The sequence below is a fragment of the Acinonyx jubatus genome, chromosome D2, assembly GCF_027475565.1.
Source record: "Acinonyx jubatus isolate Ajub_Pintada_27869175 chromosome D2, VMU_Ajub_asm_v1.0, whole genome shotgun sequence".
Lineage (NCBI taxonomy): Eukaryota > Metazoa > Chordata > Mammalia > Carnivora > Felidae > Acinonyx > Acinonyx jubatus.
Window position 1 is genome coordinate 7,002,583 of NC_069393.1, and position 17,841 is coordinate 7,020,423.

At 42.5% G+C, this 17,841-nt stretch overlaps 2 protein-coding genes across 11 annotated transcripts in view; one reads left to right on the plus strand and one right to left on the minus strand.

The window, feature by feature from the left end:
• Positions 1-6,841, plus strand: part of LGALS8 (galectin 8) — a 30,107-nt gene extending 23,266 nt beyond the window's left edge. For 7 of the 10 annotated variants that reach the window (XM_027046976.2, XM_027046977.2, XM_027046978.2 and 4 more), the window contains exons 6-11: positions 107-163; positions 1,117-1,143; positions 1,272-1,394; positions 1,816-1,904; positions 2,629-2,794; positions 5,571-6,841. In XM_027046976.2, coding sequence (XP_026902777.1) covers positions 107-163; positions 1,117-1,143; positions 1,272-1,394; positions 1,816-1,904; positions 2,629-2,794; positions 5,571-5,720 — 612 coding nt within the window. In that variant the 3' untranslated portion in view covers positions 5,721-6,841. The remainder of the gene's footprint in view (positions 1-106; positions 164-1,116; positions 1,144-1,271; positions 1,395-1,815; positions 1,905-2,628; positions 2,795-5,570) is intronic. The other 3 variants (XM_027046982.2, XM_027046981.2, XM_027046983.2) reach the window with 3 other exon arrangements.
• A 1,683-nt stretch (positions 6,842-8,524) lies between these two features.
• The window catches only part of HEATR1 (HEAT repeat containing 1), a 49,366-nt gene continuing 40,049 nt past the window's right edge, over positions 8,525-17,841 (minus strand). The window contains exons 33-45 of the mRNA XM_027046975.2: positions 17,274-17,320; positions 17,034-17,157; positions 16,288-16,428; positions 15,507-15,793; positions 14,642-14,792; positions 13,644-13,802; positions 13,351-13,485; positions 13,103-13,207; positions 12,845-13,013; positions 12,187-12,341; positions 11,121-11,279; positions 9,610-9,718; positions 8,525-8,809 (exon numbers count right to left, since the gene is read on the minus strand). Of these exons, the coding sequence (XP_026902776.2) occupies positions 8,721-8,809; positions 9,610-9,718; positions 11,121-11,279; positions 12,187-12,341; positions 12,845-13,013; positions 13,103-13,207; positions 13,351-13,485; positions 13,644-13,802; positions 14,642-14,792; positions 15,507-15,793; positions 16,288-16,428; positions 17,034-17,157; positions 17,274-17,320 (1,830 nt within the window). The 3' untranslated portion in view covers positions 8,525-8,720. The remainder of the gene's footprint in view (positions 8,810-9,609; positions 9,719-11,120; positions 11,280-12,186; positions 12,342-12,844; positions 13,014-13,102; positions 13,208-13,350; positions 13,486-13,643; positions 13,803-14,641; positions 14,793-15,506; positions 15,794-16,287; positions 16,429-17,033; positions 17,158-17,273; positions 17,321-17,841) is intronic.

Here is a 17,841-nt window from a genome sequence, read left to right on the forward strand (position 1 = left end):
TCTCAAGCCTATTTTCACGTTTAACACTATTTGTAATTCTTTTTGAGATGTCAGGGAGGTTATATTTAGAATTCTGATGGATGTCAAAAATTAATCTTATCTTTAGGATTTAAGAAGTACCCAGACGTCTACTCTGGAACTGACAGAGATAAGTAAAGAAAATGTAAATATTCAATCTTTTAAATAACCACCAGTTTAAAAATGTTCTTTTAGTTGTCAAGTAAATCAGGTGGCAGGCAGGCTGAGTTTTTAAAAGTTATGTTAAAAAAATTTTTTTCTTAGTGTTCATTTTTGAGAGAGACAGACGCCAAGCTGGGGAGGGGCAGAGAGAGAGGGAAACACAGAATCTGAAGCAGGCTCCAGGCTCTCAGCTGTCAGCACAGAGCTGACGTGGGGCTTGAACTCATGAACCGTGAGATCATGACCAGAGCCGAAGTTGGACGCTTAACCGACTGAGCCATCCAGGCGCCCCCCAAAGTTATGTTTTTAACTTGTGAAAAATTGTTTTTAATATCAAGAAGGTGGGAGTAATCATTTGCAGACTAAGGCATCTACTTCTGTGGGACCAGGCACTGGAAGTTTCGCAGATGGTTGAGCCATCAGTGTCTGTGACCACCACCCACCGTTCTTCTGTAAAAAACCTCTCTCTTAACTGTTGAGTAAACTGTCTCACAGTATTTATAAATGTTGAACACAGTCGGCGCATTGGGAAGCAAACTTCCACATGTATCTTCTCCCCTATAGGAACAAGTACATTCTAAACACTGAGTCTTTGTCATTAATGGAAAAAGTTACATCTTACTGATCTCAGAGCATGTGACCTCAGAGAATATAATCTCAGCATTTTGGGAGCCCCTTGGAAAGAACAAGTAAAACATGTGTAAAGTTCATGTGTGGTCCTAGGACTGTAGGACTATCAGACCGTGTTCCCAGCCTGAGCACCCTTCACAGCCCGATACCACACCTGTCAGAAAGCATAGGCCACTGTGTGTCACATCCAAGGCCAAGCGGGTGCTACTACCCCAGGCTCTGGCCATTTCAACCAGTAAGATCTGACTGCTCGTGTTGTAATTTTTCCCTTTCAAATGTCTTCATTTTGACTTTCTCTTCCAATAGGTACAAAAGTCTGGCACATCACAGTTTGTAAGTATTTTTGCCTAGATTATAATATATGGAATGTTTTATAGAATCGCCCAGGAAATGAATAGTTTAAACCTTGGAAGCCAGCTTCATTTTTTCCACACCTTATTGCAGAACTGTTTCCCCAACAGCCTAGTAATAGAGGAGACATTTCTAAAATCGTACCCAGAACTGTCTACACCAAGAGCAAAGGTTCGACTGCCAGTCACAGTTTGACTTGCGCCAAAATACTACCTACCAACTGTTTGTCAAAGGTTTGAAGAGCCAAAAATTTTCTTAATTCTGTTTAACAAATTAAGTTTTAATTAGCTGGTATATGTAACTTCCACCCTCAGTAGAAACCCACAGGAGCCACTTTGCACTTCTGTGCTGATCCTGGACAGATAAGAGTTGGCCGGGCGTAGTCTCTGAGCCAGGAGTGTGCTTCCTTAACGTCTCCCCTCAGGCAGGACGTGTGGCCCAGCTGCAGTCCCCAACGCAGGCAGGTCCCGTGTCCCGTTAACCCATTTCATCGCGTGAACCGTTTTTGGCGAGTCTCTGCTGTGAGCCGGGCAGCGCCGACCACTGGGGTTTTACAGGGTCATGGCCTTTAAACGTTAAAACGTGTCTTCGGACAGTTGTCCCACGAGACCCCTTTCTGCAGGCTTCCTGGTGCCGACTGTGGTCTCTTTACAGACTCTGCCATTCGTTGCGAGGTTGAACTCCTCGATGGGCCCTGGACGAACTGTCGTCATTAAAGGAGAAGTGAATACAAATGCCAAAGGGTCAGTACCGTTGTTACCAGTAATGGTGCGAAGAGTTTGCACGTGTCTCTCTCGTTGCCTTAGACCCCAGACAGTCTTGTGGGACAGGCGGGAGCCGTGTCCCAGTCCTCACCTGGAAGCCGAGACCATCAGAGCAAGAGCTTCGACGTCACACCGCTAACCAGACTGTCTGCGGCTGGTTGGGGCAGAACCAGGACTCAGGCCCAGTGTTCTGAGCTAGGCTTTTTGTGGCCAGACAAGAGGGTGGCATTTTTGTCCCCACCCCCGCCTGCCTTGTAGAACTCCAGGGCAGCTGCGAGGTCAGGTAACGTTGGTTAGGGCCCCTCACCGCATGTGACTTAACTACCTTTCCTAGAGATGTTCAGACTTCTGAAAGCTTGAAATTAGCTATTTCCTAGAAAATAGGACATTTGCAAGAACAGAACACTTGCGAGGACCCCATCCCCCTGCAGCCTAAAGTAATAGGCATGTGGTTTACTTGCTCTTCAGCTGCTTCCCAACCAGACCTGTGGCCTCAACACTGAGGCTAAAAAACTATAAATTTTTTTATATTTTTATCAGTGGAGCGATAACTAAATTTAAAATTTTACCTTCATCTGCATTCCTGTCTGTGTGCATACATGTGTTTTGTGTCGTGATCAGAGTTCAATTCTGATTCTTAAAATGGCAGAAACTGCACTTCCTTCTACTTGGTTAATTAGGGTTTTTTTTATTCTCTCAAAAGCTTTAATGTTGACCTAATATCAGGAAAATCCAAGGATATTGCTCTCCACTTGAACCCACGCCTGAATATTAAAGCATTTGTAAGAAATTCTTTTCTTCACGAGTCCTGGGGAGAAGAAGAGAGAAATATTACCTGTTTCCCATTTAGTCCCGGGATGTACTTTGAGGTAAGATGATCTTATGGGACAGGAAAAAGAATCCTGGGAGGAGGGGTGGGACAAATGGTCTACTTACGTCAAGTCCTAGCTTAATATGTGGAGATAGCACGTAGTTTTTGTTTATATGGAGACTGTCTGTATTATAAAAGGGGCATTCAAAGTACAATCAGTCTAAATGGCACAGCCAGTAGAATACTGTATTATTTGCCCTGGGATTCTTATTGTGTGGCCCATATTAGTTCATAGGAATTTGAGGAATAGGAATTTTAACAGGAGCCTTGCCTCAGGACTGGAAAAACACGTTTAGGATAATCCCCTGTGTACATGAGCACACAGGAACTATAAAACTGCCTGCACTCTCTGTCACGTGCCGTCTTGGTTATAGATAGCTTTAGGTGGCAGTCCTTTCTTACAGGGAGTTTGTCCTGTTCGTATATATTCAAGCAAAGAGATGTTTAGACCCTGGAATTCAAAGGTCAGGTAACTTTTTTAGGGCCCCTCATGTTGTGTGACTTGAGGACATACTGTCCCGGGTCCCCCAAACGTGTGAATATTATGGTGACACAACCTTTCCGAAAACGTTTCTGGATGCTCAGCAGACAGTAGTTTCTTTGACACGGACGCTGGGTGGTTGGCTAGGTTCAGTCACTAGTTGAGGTGACGTACTGCCTCCCATGGTCATTTAGGGTCACTGATTTAGGGTCCTGCTTCTACATTTTAAAACTGTCACTTGCTCTGGATCAGTAGGTTGAGTTTTTGAGCACTCATCAAAACCAGTTGTTAAAAAGCAGGAACACCAAGACTGAATAAAAGACAGCAGCTGGACATGAATGTGTATTCCTAAGTTCCGGTATGTGGGGTAACAGTTGTGACCTCATCATAGGAGGGTCCCTGGAAATTGTGGATACTGGTTTGGAAGTCAGAGGCATGCAGGAGGGTGAAGTTAAGGGTGGGTTTTCCAGATGGAGGGGATGATTTGAACAAGTCACTGGAGGTGGGGAGGGCAGCACAGGGGTTTGGCGGCTTGGCAAGAATCCAGGTATAAGAGGCCACTTGGGGCTCACTGGAGGGAGACAGAAGTGACTGCCCCAGAAGGAAGTGGATCCTTGTGGTTGGTGACAGGAAAGCAGTGACTAACCTGCTTTTTGATCTGGGCCCCATCCATGTTTGCTACTGGATTAAAATGGAAAAGGACAAAAATTCCTTTAAAATCTTTTCCTTAGTTTTCTACCTCAGGAACAGTCATTACCTCATGTTGGATTATTTTTAAGTTTCTGTAGTGATCGATTTTTCTCTGCTTCAGACTCCTGCCTTTTTAATATGCTTTTATTGAGATCCTTGGATTTTCCCATTATGCCATTACTTACAGTTATCTTCTGTTCCCTGTTGTTTCAAATTCATTTATCAGTTCCAGCTACTCGTTTAAAAAATACTTTTGTCTTGTAACTTCATCTGTGAGTTTTGTTTGTTTTAATCAAATCATGTTCTTACGAGCTGTTCTGTAACATCAGATAGTCCTGTTCTGCAGGAGTGCATCTTCCAGGCCTCGTGCCCTTCCTTTTCCATCGGTAATGCAGGGTGCTGCACCTGCTGTGTCGTACGATGTCGGTGACTGACGGACCTTCCCACTACATGCCTCTGATGCCAGCTTGTGTTCCCTTCTGGGCATGAGGCTGTTGTTTTGTGTTGAGATTTCTGTTAAATGTATGTTACCAAAGGTCCCTTCCTCCTGGTTGAAACTGGGATTTCCAGCACTGTTGTGAGGATAATGTGGTTCCAGTTACTGGTATTTTCCTCGGTTCTCTACATAGACCTAGAGCCTGTTTCTGTCCGTTCACTGTTTTATCCAAGGAATCGCCCCCAGCAGCCATTTATCACCAGTCAGAGCAGAATAAATAACCTGTTTCTCTGCAGATTCAGATTCTGCCTCCGTCTGGCCCCCGGGGGTGGAGCCAGGTGCGAGGCAGGCTGAGCTGCTCTTCAGAAGCTTCGTGGTGCAGGTTCACCCGACTGGTCTTTGCGGTGTGGCTGGAGAATACACGGTAGCGTGGTGGCCAGGCCGGCAGCGGGAAGTATGAGGCTGACATGTCAAAGTGATTTAAAAGGACCATAGTTTCTTTTGATGTTCACGGGTTTGTGTTAGGCAGAGACAGCTCTGAAAGGCTAGCACAGAAGGCTGACACTGGCCACGGACGTGAACTCACTCTGCCAGAAGGCCAGTTGCTGCAGAGAGCCACAGAATCCTGAGCTTGAGACACAGATGGGAGACCACGATGTGCGGAGCTGGGGTGGAAATGGAGTCAAGGTTGCCACGCGGCTGTGCAGTACCAGCGAGTGCCCTAAAGGCTCTGAAATTCTCTACTGTGGCATTTGTCTAAGATCCTGGGCTTTAAGGCCGAAGAGTCATGATCCAGGTCCCTTGGTTTCTAGCCTGTTACTTGCAGTCGGCTCCTCTGTAAGGGTCAAGATGGCTGTTTTCCTACGTCATTACGGTTCCCAGACACAGGGAGGGGAGAGGGGTGTGGGGAGGGAACGACTTCCCATTTCGCTGGGAGAAGGTGCAGTGGATGGAGGGTGCTGAGGGAAGGCAGGCCTCGGGCCCTGGGGACAGCGTGCAGCTGCAAGCATGCTCAGAGTCCCTTCCCCAAGTGGGATGAGGCAGAAGGTGCCACTACTGGATACACTTCAGTTAGAATCTTAGTAAGAAGGGACGTTAACACCAGCGGGCTGGGAGAACTGCCTGAACCGAGGGAAGCCACTAAGGTTGTGTGCACTTTCCTTCCAGATGATAATTTATTGTGACGTTAGAGAATTCAAGGTTGCCGTAAATGGCGTACACAGCCTGGAGTACAAACACAGATTTAAAGAGCTTAGCAACATTGACACGCTGGAAATTGATGGAGATATTCACTTACTGGAAGTCAGAAGCTGGTAGCCGACATGCTTGCTACAAAAACTGAAATACAAAATGGCTTATGTGACACTGGCCTTGCTAAAGTGCATCTCACTATTATTGTTTATCTATATTGTTAAAATGAGCTTGCATAACAAAGTCCTCCTAGGTGTTCTGGGTCTTGCCACACAGCGAGCGTGGCTTTGTCTAGCCACAGGGTAAGGAAATACAAGGCAACAACAACTGACAGCCATTATTCAGGCCTTTCTGTTCTCTCTCCCACCTTGGCTTCCTTTTTTAAATGCGATTCAGATCAATAAGTAGCTAGTAATACAGTAGCTAACACACTGAGTACTTATTTCCTGCCAGCACTGCGCTAGAAGCTGGGGATATGTGTATACAGTGGAACAGAATACCACTCTGCTCCCTCTTGAGCTCAGAATCTTTTGGGCTCTGCCCTCGTGTCACCAATTTTTCTGTAGGCATTAATTGTATAAAGTAACCAGAGACTTAGAAGAATTACTCAACCGTTAAGTCACCTAGGCACGAATTTACAAGACACTATTCCTTCTCTAGCCATTGCTTTCGTAACCAGAGTTCGATCATATCCCGTAACTGAAAGGATCGACGTTGCCCTTACATTTGGCAATTTTCTTTAACATGCTAAATATCTAGCTCTGCTAGCTACAAGCACTGCCAAAGAAATAACACTATGAGATCCGGACACAGCGCAAAGTCAAAAAAACGCAGCGAAACAAAAACAAATGGCATGAAAGTTAAGTTGATGTCAATCTGAAGGCCATGGATGTCTATACCAGTAAATGCTTACAGTACATGCACTTGGAGTTAGAGGTCTACACACACTCCACTAGAAAGTTTAAGGTAGATGATTTCAATCTGTAAAACGTATATGGGTGTAACAAAGCAATTGTCAAGATTAGATTTAATGATTGTTCATGAAATAGGCACACACTATCAGAAAATAAAATACACCGAGACCAATGAGGTAGAGAGCAGCAGTATAAAAATCTGTTGCTTGTCTGCATGCAAACAAACCCCACCTCTCTGCTCTTCTAAAGATTAGTCCCTCATCATTAACAAGCCAGATCAAAACATTGTTCTACTTTAAGTGATTAAAATCAAACCTGTATCAGCAAGTTAAATTATTGCATTTCTGTAATTTTTTCATTATTCTTTGAAGTGAGTTGGCAGAAACTCTTTATAGAATTCTTACAGGTCAGATCTTGTCACAGGAAATTTCAAAGGCTTGGGAGTGGGGAGGTAAAAAAGTTAAATTAGTTTGATCATTTTATCATGTTAAATTGCTACGCTGAATATGCTGCCAGGATTTAGGACTATTTTCATTACAGATTTTGGTTAGATATTATTTGTACCCATATACTGAAAAGAATACTACTACCAATCTGATTTCTTAAAAGTACTCAGTGTAGAAGATTCTGGCACGTGATTCTTTTCTATTCATATTAATTTATCATGTTACATCTTGCCAAGCTCACGGCAGGTGGAGTGGGGTCCCAGCTTTCATTGGGAGAATTGAAGAAAGAATCCCCCAGGGTTTTGGTTATTTTTTTTCCTTCATGTAAAACATCAGAGAGCGTGACTCAGATGGAGACTATAGGCCACTCAGGAAAAAAGCCCCACATACATGGTTTCCTCTAATTCTTAAACATACTTCACTTTTTGTTTTACGTGGAGCTATTACTAAGACGTAAGATTGATTCTTTGACAGAATACAAAACAATAAGATGTGATTTGAAAAGAAGCTATTAGCATTTTACTGATTAATCTTATCAAAACATTTTTTAAAAGGGAGTACGCATTCCTAGCAAGCTATATCTCTACAGCTACAATTCAGCCTTTTGCTTCTTTGTCACAATTTGGCATGAAATTTCTGTACTAAATTAGAACAAAGGCTTTCAAACTAAAACCATGGGATAGTTCTTAGATATTTTAAACTTATTTTTAAGGCACAAATTAGACAAATCTGTCTTTATTGAAGGTAGTTTATTTTATTTGAGCCTTCACTTTCACCATGACATCAGGGATTAGAAAACTTCAAAGTTCCAACGTGCCTGGGTGGCTCAGTCGGTTAAGTGTCCGACTTTGGCTCAGGTCATGATCTCATTCGTGAGTTCGATCCTGCACTGGGCTCTGTGCTGACAGCTTGGAGCCTGGAGCCTGCTTCAGATTCTGTGTCTCCCTCTCTCTCTGACCCTCTTCCACTCACACTCTGTGTCTGTCTCTCTCAAAAGTAAACATTAAAAAAAAAAAAAAATATATATATATATATATAATAAAGTTTGAAAAAAAAATCTGATACTTTCTCATACAAGTAATTCTTGAATTACCATCAGGGGAAGTCTGACCATTTCTAATTCTGGAGGAGCCATGCCACCTAGTGTTTCTGGGCCTTTTCTATCTGTGGGTTCTGAGAGCCTATTGCCTCTGCCCCCACCAAAGACTGAAGGGTACAGAAGACAATCATAGTCCTAAGTAGAAAATGCATTCCAGAACTATTTCCCACTGTGGCCACGCACAAAAATTATGGCTGAAGTATCATCTACCCAGAATGTGAAAAGTATTCCAAATAGCTTTATAGTCCAAAGCATTGGTGCTGAGTAACTGTCACTTTCTCGAAGCGCTACCTTGAATGAAATCCAACATGGATACCACGTACGTAAGATATCCCTTTACGGGAAAAGTTAAAGCTTTAACTGTCTAAAGATGAGGTGCTTTTACCTTTGAGTGCTAAAATTAACCAGGTCTGCGATATCAGTAACCTCAAACAGAAAAGACTGTGACAAATGCTTAGACAAACAGCAGTCTGTATAAAAATAGGCATCGTTTACTCTTCCTGCAGTTCCATACAAGGGGCGGGAGGGCAGCGCGCCAGCTGGTTTCATACAGAAGTCCGCGCAGGGGTGAGGGCACCAAAAGTAATATGGTACCAAACACCCACAAATAAAAACATGAATAAATCCGACCTCTGAACAGAGTAAGAAAGCCCCGAAACCTGGAGTCTTAGAAGTAGCTCTGGAGTGGCTCCCCCAGTACGGCCTCCAGCTGCTGGACGGTCCTCTGGCACTGACGCTCCACTTCTTCACATTCATCTAAACACGAGAATAAAAACTGCCTCAGTTATCGTTAGTCTAATTCTCCAGCTCTTGCATCGTCTGGCCACCGGTCAAAGGACAGAAATGAAACCTGCCCACGAAGCAGAAAGCACGGCACCCTCGTTGCAGCCCCCGAAAGCGGTACACAGTGGGAATCCCAACTTCTAGTGACGCCCATGCTCTAGGCCGCAAGAGACACCGGGGCATGTACTTGTAGACGAGCACTTGTCTGCTTGCCTCCTCACCCCTGCTGATTCGTGCGGCCTGGTGGCAGGGTGTTCGCCACGCCCAGAACTCTGCAAACCTGGCCTGAACACCCGTCACACTCACTTTGTTAGTTTATTAAAATCCTTTGAAAGCCTCTAGTTTCTTCCTTTATAAAACAGGGATAATGGCACGCACATCGTGAGGACTGAATGAGATCCTCCAGGCAGAGCATGGAGGAAATGTTGGCTGGTATTAACAGGTAGCTAATCTACTGTGATCTTATTGGCACTTCTGACACAGTGAATCTATGGGGACTAAAATAATCATATAAATGTATGAATATAATGAGAAACATCAATAAACGCAAAAGTAAAGGTGGTGGAGATTTCCTTGTAGACAAGTTTCAGATGATCGTGGGGTGGCCACCTAATATGGTCTCTCAACCCTACTCAAAACAAGCACCCCGCCTCCTGTCTGCAATGTGAGACGTGGAGGGGGCAGAGGATGGGGTTCTATCCAAATTTCCATGATCACTGGGCACATTTTCACAGAATTTTACTGCCATTATTTCCTAGTAGTTTAGGAATTACCTTCCATCAATTCAGCTAAGAAAGGAATGGACTCTGGTAGCAAGACAAGGTAATTCTCCTTTAGTTTTTCAGCCAGTGCTAATACTGTAATCAGAGCAGCAAATCGAACCTGAAAGAGATAAAAAGGTAAAGAAAGAGGATTTAACCCCTCCCCCCCTCCCCCGCCCAAGACTAGCACTGCTACATTTATATCTCACAACTGTCTAACTTGAGACAGGCTCTGACTTTTTAAACGAATTGGTTCCCCCTCTGTCCACTCCACTTCCATCTCAGAACACCAATTTATTTAACAACTTGGGGTCTGTTTATAATACGGGCAACCTTATACAAACCAGTGTTTTTTAAAGTGTCTTACAGTACTGCAGGGCTTAATGTGAATACCTTTTTCTAACATTTTCCTTTAAAAACAATCAAAAAGACACACACAGACTCAAGTATGTCATCAAGTTTATGTGCACTGAAGCTCATGGGCTTGCTGGGCTGTGGGCGATGAGGCCAGCCCGGCCCCCTCAGGCAGGACCCCTCCCTCCTGACTACAGTGGTGGGAGGGGCCGGGCATTCAGCACGGAATTAAAAATAATGTATTGTGACTTCCAGATCTGGGAACTTAAAAAAAGTCTGGGTGTTTCTCTATTCCTATTTCATATACCTAATTCATATATTCTCTCATATTCCTGGTCTATGGAATGCAAGCAGTGGTCTGGCTCTGTTAGTGGTTCACTTTGAAACAAAAGCTGTACTAATCCTCTTTCCGGTTTTGGACAATTAAAAAAAAAATATTTGGATAAAGCAAAATGATTTCTTTAAAAAGCCTATGAACTACCTATGTTCAAGCCAGACTTTTTCTGATACTGTACATTCAAAACAAAACATTAAGACAAATTTAATGCTATAAGCTTGTAAGAACCTACAATGTAAAATCTGGGGGTTCATGAAAATAGCCTCATTGTTCTCTCCTGTAATAAATGTTATATATTTCAAGTAATAAATCTTTTGACAAAATTCTGCTTCGGTCTGCTTTATTCACTGAGGTTCTCGTATGCTAATTAGACTGAGAACTGGTGACTGGAAACTGAGACGCAGGCAGGGGACTGTTAACTTCGTTCATCCTCGCCCACGTGAGTGAGTGTCCACCACTCCTTATTTTCCATTATTTCACAAAATCCTAAGCCTGATACACATGACGGAGATAATCCATTGCTCTAGCTCAAAGGAATGTTCTGTGAACAGACTGAAAGACAGTCTCTGGGAGCACAAAGACATTTAAATATGTCACTACTTGCGTCTAACACACCGTGGGGGTGGGGGAGAGGACTTCTATTATTTATAAACAGCCTTTAAGTAAAAGCCAAACGTTTCTCAGGCTCACACTTCTGCCCCAAAGAGCAACCTCCGGTCCTAGAAGACAAGCAGCTAGTTTACCATGGGCCTACAGCCACGACCGCTTTGGGACTGTTTGGTTTATATGGGGAACGCACGCAGCTTCGGTGCCTGTCGACCACAGCGCCCACCTTGGGTGAGGAGTCTCTTGTCTTCAGCAGAATCTGGTAGTTCAGTGGTTTCCAAAGAGAGTCGTCGGCCACGGCCACGGAAAACTGCGCTATGCACGGGATGAGGTGCTTTGTCACTCGCTCCTGGAACCGTTCTTCTCCTCCCAGCCTGTTTTCTAGCTATGAGGGAGACAGGGACTCTGAGCAACAAGTTTTCTGTCTGAAAAATTCCCAATGTATAAATAAACTTGTTTTTTCATAGCAGCAGGCTCGATGGCCAGGTGTGTAATTCTAACACTCTCTAGAGCAAATTTACCACCTTTTGGAGCCGAGGCAGACTGTCCTCGCCCTTAGCGTCACCCCTCCCTCCAGGAGAACAGCTGAGAGGCGTTCTTCCAGATGGCGGCCCAGTCCTAAAACATTCTCAATAAATCCAATTTTAGAAAATTAAAAATCTAACCATGAGTCCTTATATCCTGCCTTCCATTTGAAACCTTCAAAAGTAAAACCTGGTGTATGCCACTATGAAGATAAGTTCTGTACATTAAAAATAAAAAAATTTTGAAATAAAAATTTCATTAAAAAAAAAGCCTGGAGAAGAAAGCCCAGCAAGCTCTAATTTTAGTAGATATAAATCTAGTAAAAATTTAACAGTGAATCAAAAAGAATGAAATCTTGCCATTTGCAATAACGTGGATGGAACTAGAGAGTATCATGCTAAGCGGAAGAAGTCAGAGAAAGGTAAGTATATGATCTCACCTCCATGTGTAATTTAAGAAACACAACAGATGAACACAGGGGAAGAGAAGGAAGAACAAGATAAAAACAGGGATGCAAACCATAAATACATAGATACAGAGAACAAACTGAAGGTTGCTGGAGGGAAAGAGGGTTAGGGATGGGCTACATGGGTGATGGGCATTGAGGAGGGCACTTGTTGGGATGAGCACTGGGTGTTGTATATAAGTGATGAATCGCTAGATTCTACTGAAACCTTATTACACTATATGTTAACGAACTTGGATTTAAATAAAATTAACAAAAAAATTTAACAGTGATGGCAAAAAGATGGGTTCCATGTGGTTACCTGGTCCACCAGGGGCATCATCAAGGCTTCTGCTCTCTCTTTACTGAGAAAATGCTGAGTATCAAAAAGGAAGATTTTATATAAACAGTTCAAAATAAACTGCAATAGCAAGCAGCACTTTTCAGGGTCATTGTCAGAGTCAAAAAATGCTTCATCTGTAGATGGGAAGAGTAAAAGTGAAAAAACAGTTGATTTTCACAATTTAACCTCCAATGTTTAAATTCAAATCACTATTAACACTACAGTCAGAAGAATACTTCTAAAACAATACAGAAAATCAGGATGAAGACATGACATAAAATGGGCAGCTCTCGGGTAAGTGGCTCCTGTAGGAGTCAAGATTCTCAGTTTAGATCACTTAGTTTGGCAAGTTAAATTACCACTTATCAAGTGGGTTGCTTATTAGCGGTAAAGAAAACACCAATCTTAAATCTTAACATTTTAAAGTTACTTCCAATAACTTAGAGTAGCACATACCATTTACCTTACTTTTACTTCTAAGTGAGTCAATTGTTGTTAACATGTTTTCATTCTGCTCAAGCAAAAACTTCAATGCCTACTATGAACTAAAACCTTCACCCTCCTTATGCTTACTGTACCTACTGTGCCTTGTGTAAGGTACACAGAGCAAAGGTATCGACGGGAGTCAGCTACCAACCTGTTTTGGAGATGTTCACCTGGTTCAAGGTGTCAGCAAAAGGCTTCACCAGGTGGCCAGCGAACAGAGTAAAAAGCCCTTTAAGTTTTTCAGCAATGTTATCTGCCAAGTTGTAAAATGTCAAAAGTCTGTCCTTCGGGGCATCCTCTGTTTTAGCCCAATCAAACAGCTAAAAAGATAAAGTAATATTAGTTTATTCTACATATCTTGTAACATTTATGTATGGGTACAAAGGAGACGTGGAAGGAGCAAGCTTACTTTAAAGAACAAGGGCCTGAACGTGACTTCAGAAAGTTTCACCACCATGGCTACTAGACAGTCAATGATACAATTTTCGGTCTTTCCAATTTCCTCCAGATCATCCTGAAAAACAGAACATTAGCCAGATTACTAACATGTAGCTCTAAATAACTTTGGCAAGTAAAACAGATTACACAGCTAGATTTTTCTCTGGCTCTTAAACAAGTAGATAACTTTAGGATCTGGGGAAGTGGAAATAAGCTTACTTCAGAGTGCTGTGCTCGGAAGTCCAGGGCTTCCAGAAAAAACACGGTTAGTGGAGCCTGATGGGAGGTGAGCTCTTCCTTCTTCATGACCCCAATGTGCTCTTGCAAGATGCTCATAAATGGACGCATGTGCTTCTACCAGTAACACAGTAAAGAGACATGCCAATTTTAAATATTCCGAGTTCATTAGTGCATTTATCAATTAAATAACCATCCTCTTCTTTAAGTGAAAACTTAGAAATTTCAGTACCACATCTCCCCTCTCCAAAGTCTAAAACCCAGTATGATCTAACCTTCCAGTTCTTCTCAATTTGTTTGTACGTTTTGTTGATCGCTGGCAGTAAGACTCGGGGTGACAGTGTGGTAGCCAGTGTCTTTTTAAGGGACGTGATGCGGATATTAGCTTGTGAGGCAGAACCCATTCCACCAGTGATTTTCTCCAAATGAACCACCTATAGGAATACAGAAACCATGACCAAAGCCAATATGAGAACTCACTGACAATGTCTGCACACTTACAGAAGTCAACCCAGAGGCTAGCGGCTGGGGAAAGCTCGGAGCACTATCGCTTCACAGAATTCCTTCCAAAGCAGTCTTGAACATCTGTAGATACAAATGAACAGATGCCTCTTCCCCAAGTGGAGTCAGGGATGCAGGTAAATGGTGGAAGGCAGAAGAACACAGAGCACTCAGACTGATGGGTTTTTTGTTTTTAAAGAGGACAGGAATCCAGAGACCATGAGAAGAGTCAAGTGTGTTTGTTCTTGCTAAAAAATCTATCTACAAACCTCCTCAGATGTAGGGGTCCCTTTCTATAAAAAGTCTACCTTCAAGCCCTGGCTACAAGAGTGTGTGAATCAGCGAAATTATTTTCATCATGGCAGTTGAAGCTCCTAACCTCATAATGGCAAATGACCAGTACAACAGAACAGACTGAGGATCGTTCCTGGGCACTGTCAGTTAGAAATGCCCCTTGCCCACTGCCCATGTGCCAAGTAACCACTGAACAGCAATAGAGGGATTCTGATTTTGAAAGACACCTTAGGATTAAAAAACCCTTTACATTAGAAGCAAATAGGACACACAAGTTTCTACAAGTAATAAAAGGCAGCTCCAGCCCAACACGAACGATCTCATGGAGGGGAGAGAAAGGCAATAAAACACATTCTGCAAAATCAAAAAAGAGATGAGCCTTATAAGAAGAAAGCGATGACCATTTCAACGTCATGACCAAGCAGGAGGGATGATGGGAGAGAAAACGGGCATAGCATGTTGAGGTACTGTGGCTCACCTGGGACAGGACACCTTCTAGGTAAGGGCTGATGAAATGTGGGAGGGTCTCCACAACCTTCTGCAGGGCCGCCAAAGCACTAAGCAGATAGACCTCACCGGAAACCAGCTCACTGGTGTTTTTCATTGTTGTCAGCAATGATGGCATCAGGCTAGATATAAAAAAGCAAGAGTTTGAGAGTAACTTTAAGAACAGAGAACGGAGAAGTCACTATGCAAAACTCCTAATAACTGTGCCCGCTACATCATGCTATGTCACAGCCGACAAAACGTGTCTACACATTTTATGAGACTCAGAGCAAGAAACCTCCCAGTAGCAATAGTTACTCAGTCATTTTAAAAAGTAACAGGGACTTTCAATTTAATGCTTCCTACGTGTTAGGCGCTGTGCAAAAAGCCTTACGTGCACCCCCCACCGGAATCCCATGAAGTTGGTCTGGTCTCGGTTTTAGAGATGGCAAAGCTCTAACAGACCAAGTAACCTGCCCAGGGTTGCACAGCTAGAAAATACCAAAGCCAAGGGGGAAAGTCAGGAGCATTCAACTCTGAACCTGGGCTGCACGAGGCAGCTTTTGCCCAAACAGATGGAACACCCATCGTGGGGCTTCACCCCTTGCTTCCTAGTTACAGCTGGCCAAGAGGGAGTGAAAAGTGGAAGGCAACAAACATCATAAAGGAAATTAGAAAGTTTTTAATTAGTGGTTTTTAGTTTGAAGAAAAAATTAAATCTTTAACAAATCTAATCTTATGTAACCTCTACTGAGAGGCAAAAAAAAAAAAAAAAAAAAAATTGCTAAGGTATTATTTTTCAATTTGTACCAGAGACCCCACATGATGGCTCTTGTTCCAGGTCCTAATCAGCATACCTGGGAAGCTGAGGGATGGCCAGCGCCTCCAGGGTGGAGGTCACCTCTGCCACGCACAGCAGGGCACTTCCCAAGACATTCTTCTCTTCTTTTGTTTCTGGTGCAATCAGTTTCACAGCAGTGCTCAGCACGGGGACAAAAGGCTCTGGATTTTCTGCACCAAAATTCTTACATAAAAGCTTTAGAGTATATAAAGCTGTCTGTCTGTTTATTGCTTGTTCTTCCGTCTTTTTTTTATGCTGCACAATGGCCAAAAGGACTGGAACCAGTTTTAGGAAACGATAAACCTGAAGAGGTCAGCCAAAAATTTTAAATAATTAGAGCTGCAGAAAAAACATACTAGTCCGTCTTTTCCATTTTTTACTGCTTGCGACTGCCTGAGGCCCTGTGCCACACGATTATACACAAGCAACTGTTTCTCTACCTGCCTTCTTCACCACTGAGCCAGCGTATGTGTTTGTGACCCATTTGGGACGTATTTACGTAATGCATCCACTGGTCTGGAGTAAAAGAGGATTAGATCATGCTAAAGCTAAGACAACGTAGGGTCCAAATTAGCAACAACTCTATTAGGCTGTGATTCCATTCTAAGAACTCTTATCCCAATTCCTATTAGAATTAACATCACATTTTAGAAACATGTCTACTGGCATCATATTCAAATACTACTATACTTATTTAAATCGTAGCACTCAGGGAAGCGACAAACTCAAGGGAGTTAAAATGCAGCTCTTTGATAAAGCAGAGTGGTGAGTGGGTACGACAGACGGTCTTCACTTACAATGGTCTTTTTCCAGGATGTATGCTGCTGTAGCTTGTTGTTCAAAAGATCCAGTGCTTTCCGGCGGACAGATGGCAGCGGGTTACCCAGCAGCCCTCTGATCACAGCTATGAAGGTTTCCGTGGGCAGCAAGGCATTGACCTAGACAGTAGTTTTACATTGAACAAAAAAAATTTTAAAAAGGGAAGATCCATTCAGATTAAGACTGATTTCTATTTGCTGCATACCTTCTAGGTTCCAGGCAGTTTATGCCCTTTTAACTTCTTACACTAACCTTTCAGGTAGACATTACTAACCACATTTAAAAGGGAAACAAAAGAAGCAAACAAACAAGAAACGCCGATGCTAAGACTAAGTGAACTGCTCAAAGTCTTACAGCTAGATTTTGAACAGGGATCCTAATGTCAAGGCCAGTGATATCTCTAATATCCCACATACTCTACCTAAAAAGCTATTTTTTTTCTATTCCACTGCATAAAGTAGAATATTATACAGTATTAGATGACTCAATCTTAAAGTATCATTTTTAGTGAAGCACATGCTCTCATCATTTGTAGGTAAATAATCATTTTCAGATGAATTTATCTCCAGCCATCAAGAGACTCTTTTCCGAGAAAAACGTGAGCTGCATTATGGTAAGAAAAACTATCACTAAGTTTATTCCTAAAGTAAAACTTTCTATCAAATAGTTTCACGATGACATAAAAACAGCAAAACACAGTGGATGGGGAGAAATGGAAGCCTACCTTATCTAACATGTCGTAAGCTTTACTAAGCAGTGCCCGCCAAAACTTCACAGTTAGCTTGTCTGCATTTTTCTCCATGGACTGTGCTACAGCATTAATATAGCCAAGAACTGTTTCTAGCAACCTAAAACAAAGGAGGCTTATATGAGAGTTCTGTCCACTATTCTTCCAGCATTTTGTTAAAAAGTTGGAAATTATTTCCAAATAAAAATTTTTTTAAAAATTTAAAAAGTAACATACCTCTGTTCAAGGCCTTTTAAAACCTGAGGACCACCACTTTCAACCACCTAATTTTTAAAGAAAACATCATCAGAGCAGTATGCAAGCTAGATATAAAAAAAAATCATTTGAAGTATATACAGTGAAACTCATCTGTAAGACTATTCAATTCAAACCTCCCAGGGTCCGTTTTCTGACCGTACAATTTAATCAGGTTGAGACCTTCCCCATCAAACTGTAGTAACTCTAGTCCCTTTCGTTATTCTACTCACAGAGTGATTATACTCTCTGGATACCTGTGATTTCTGTAAGTACTAGAAAGATTCAGAAAAATACAGCCATCTATACTCGTTTACCCACTAATTTTATGAAATGCTTCCATTAGCTCCTAGTAACTGCATGACATTATGAACGTTACAGATACCAGCGTAATCCCTACCTCTCTCATCCCTTCCCTTGGTTAAGTGCCCCCAGCCCCACAAACTTGAACCTGCCGTTCAATGTCAGAGTTTACACCACAGTCAGCAACATGCTTTTCTGGGAGTATCAGAGTTCTGAGATCTATCTACAGAGATGTATGTCGTTCTAG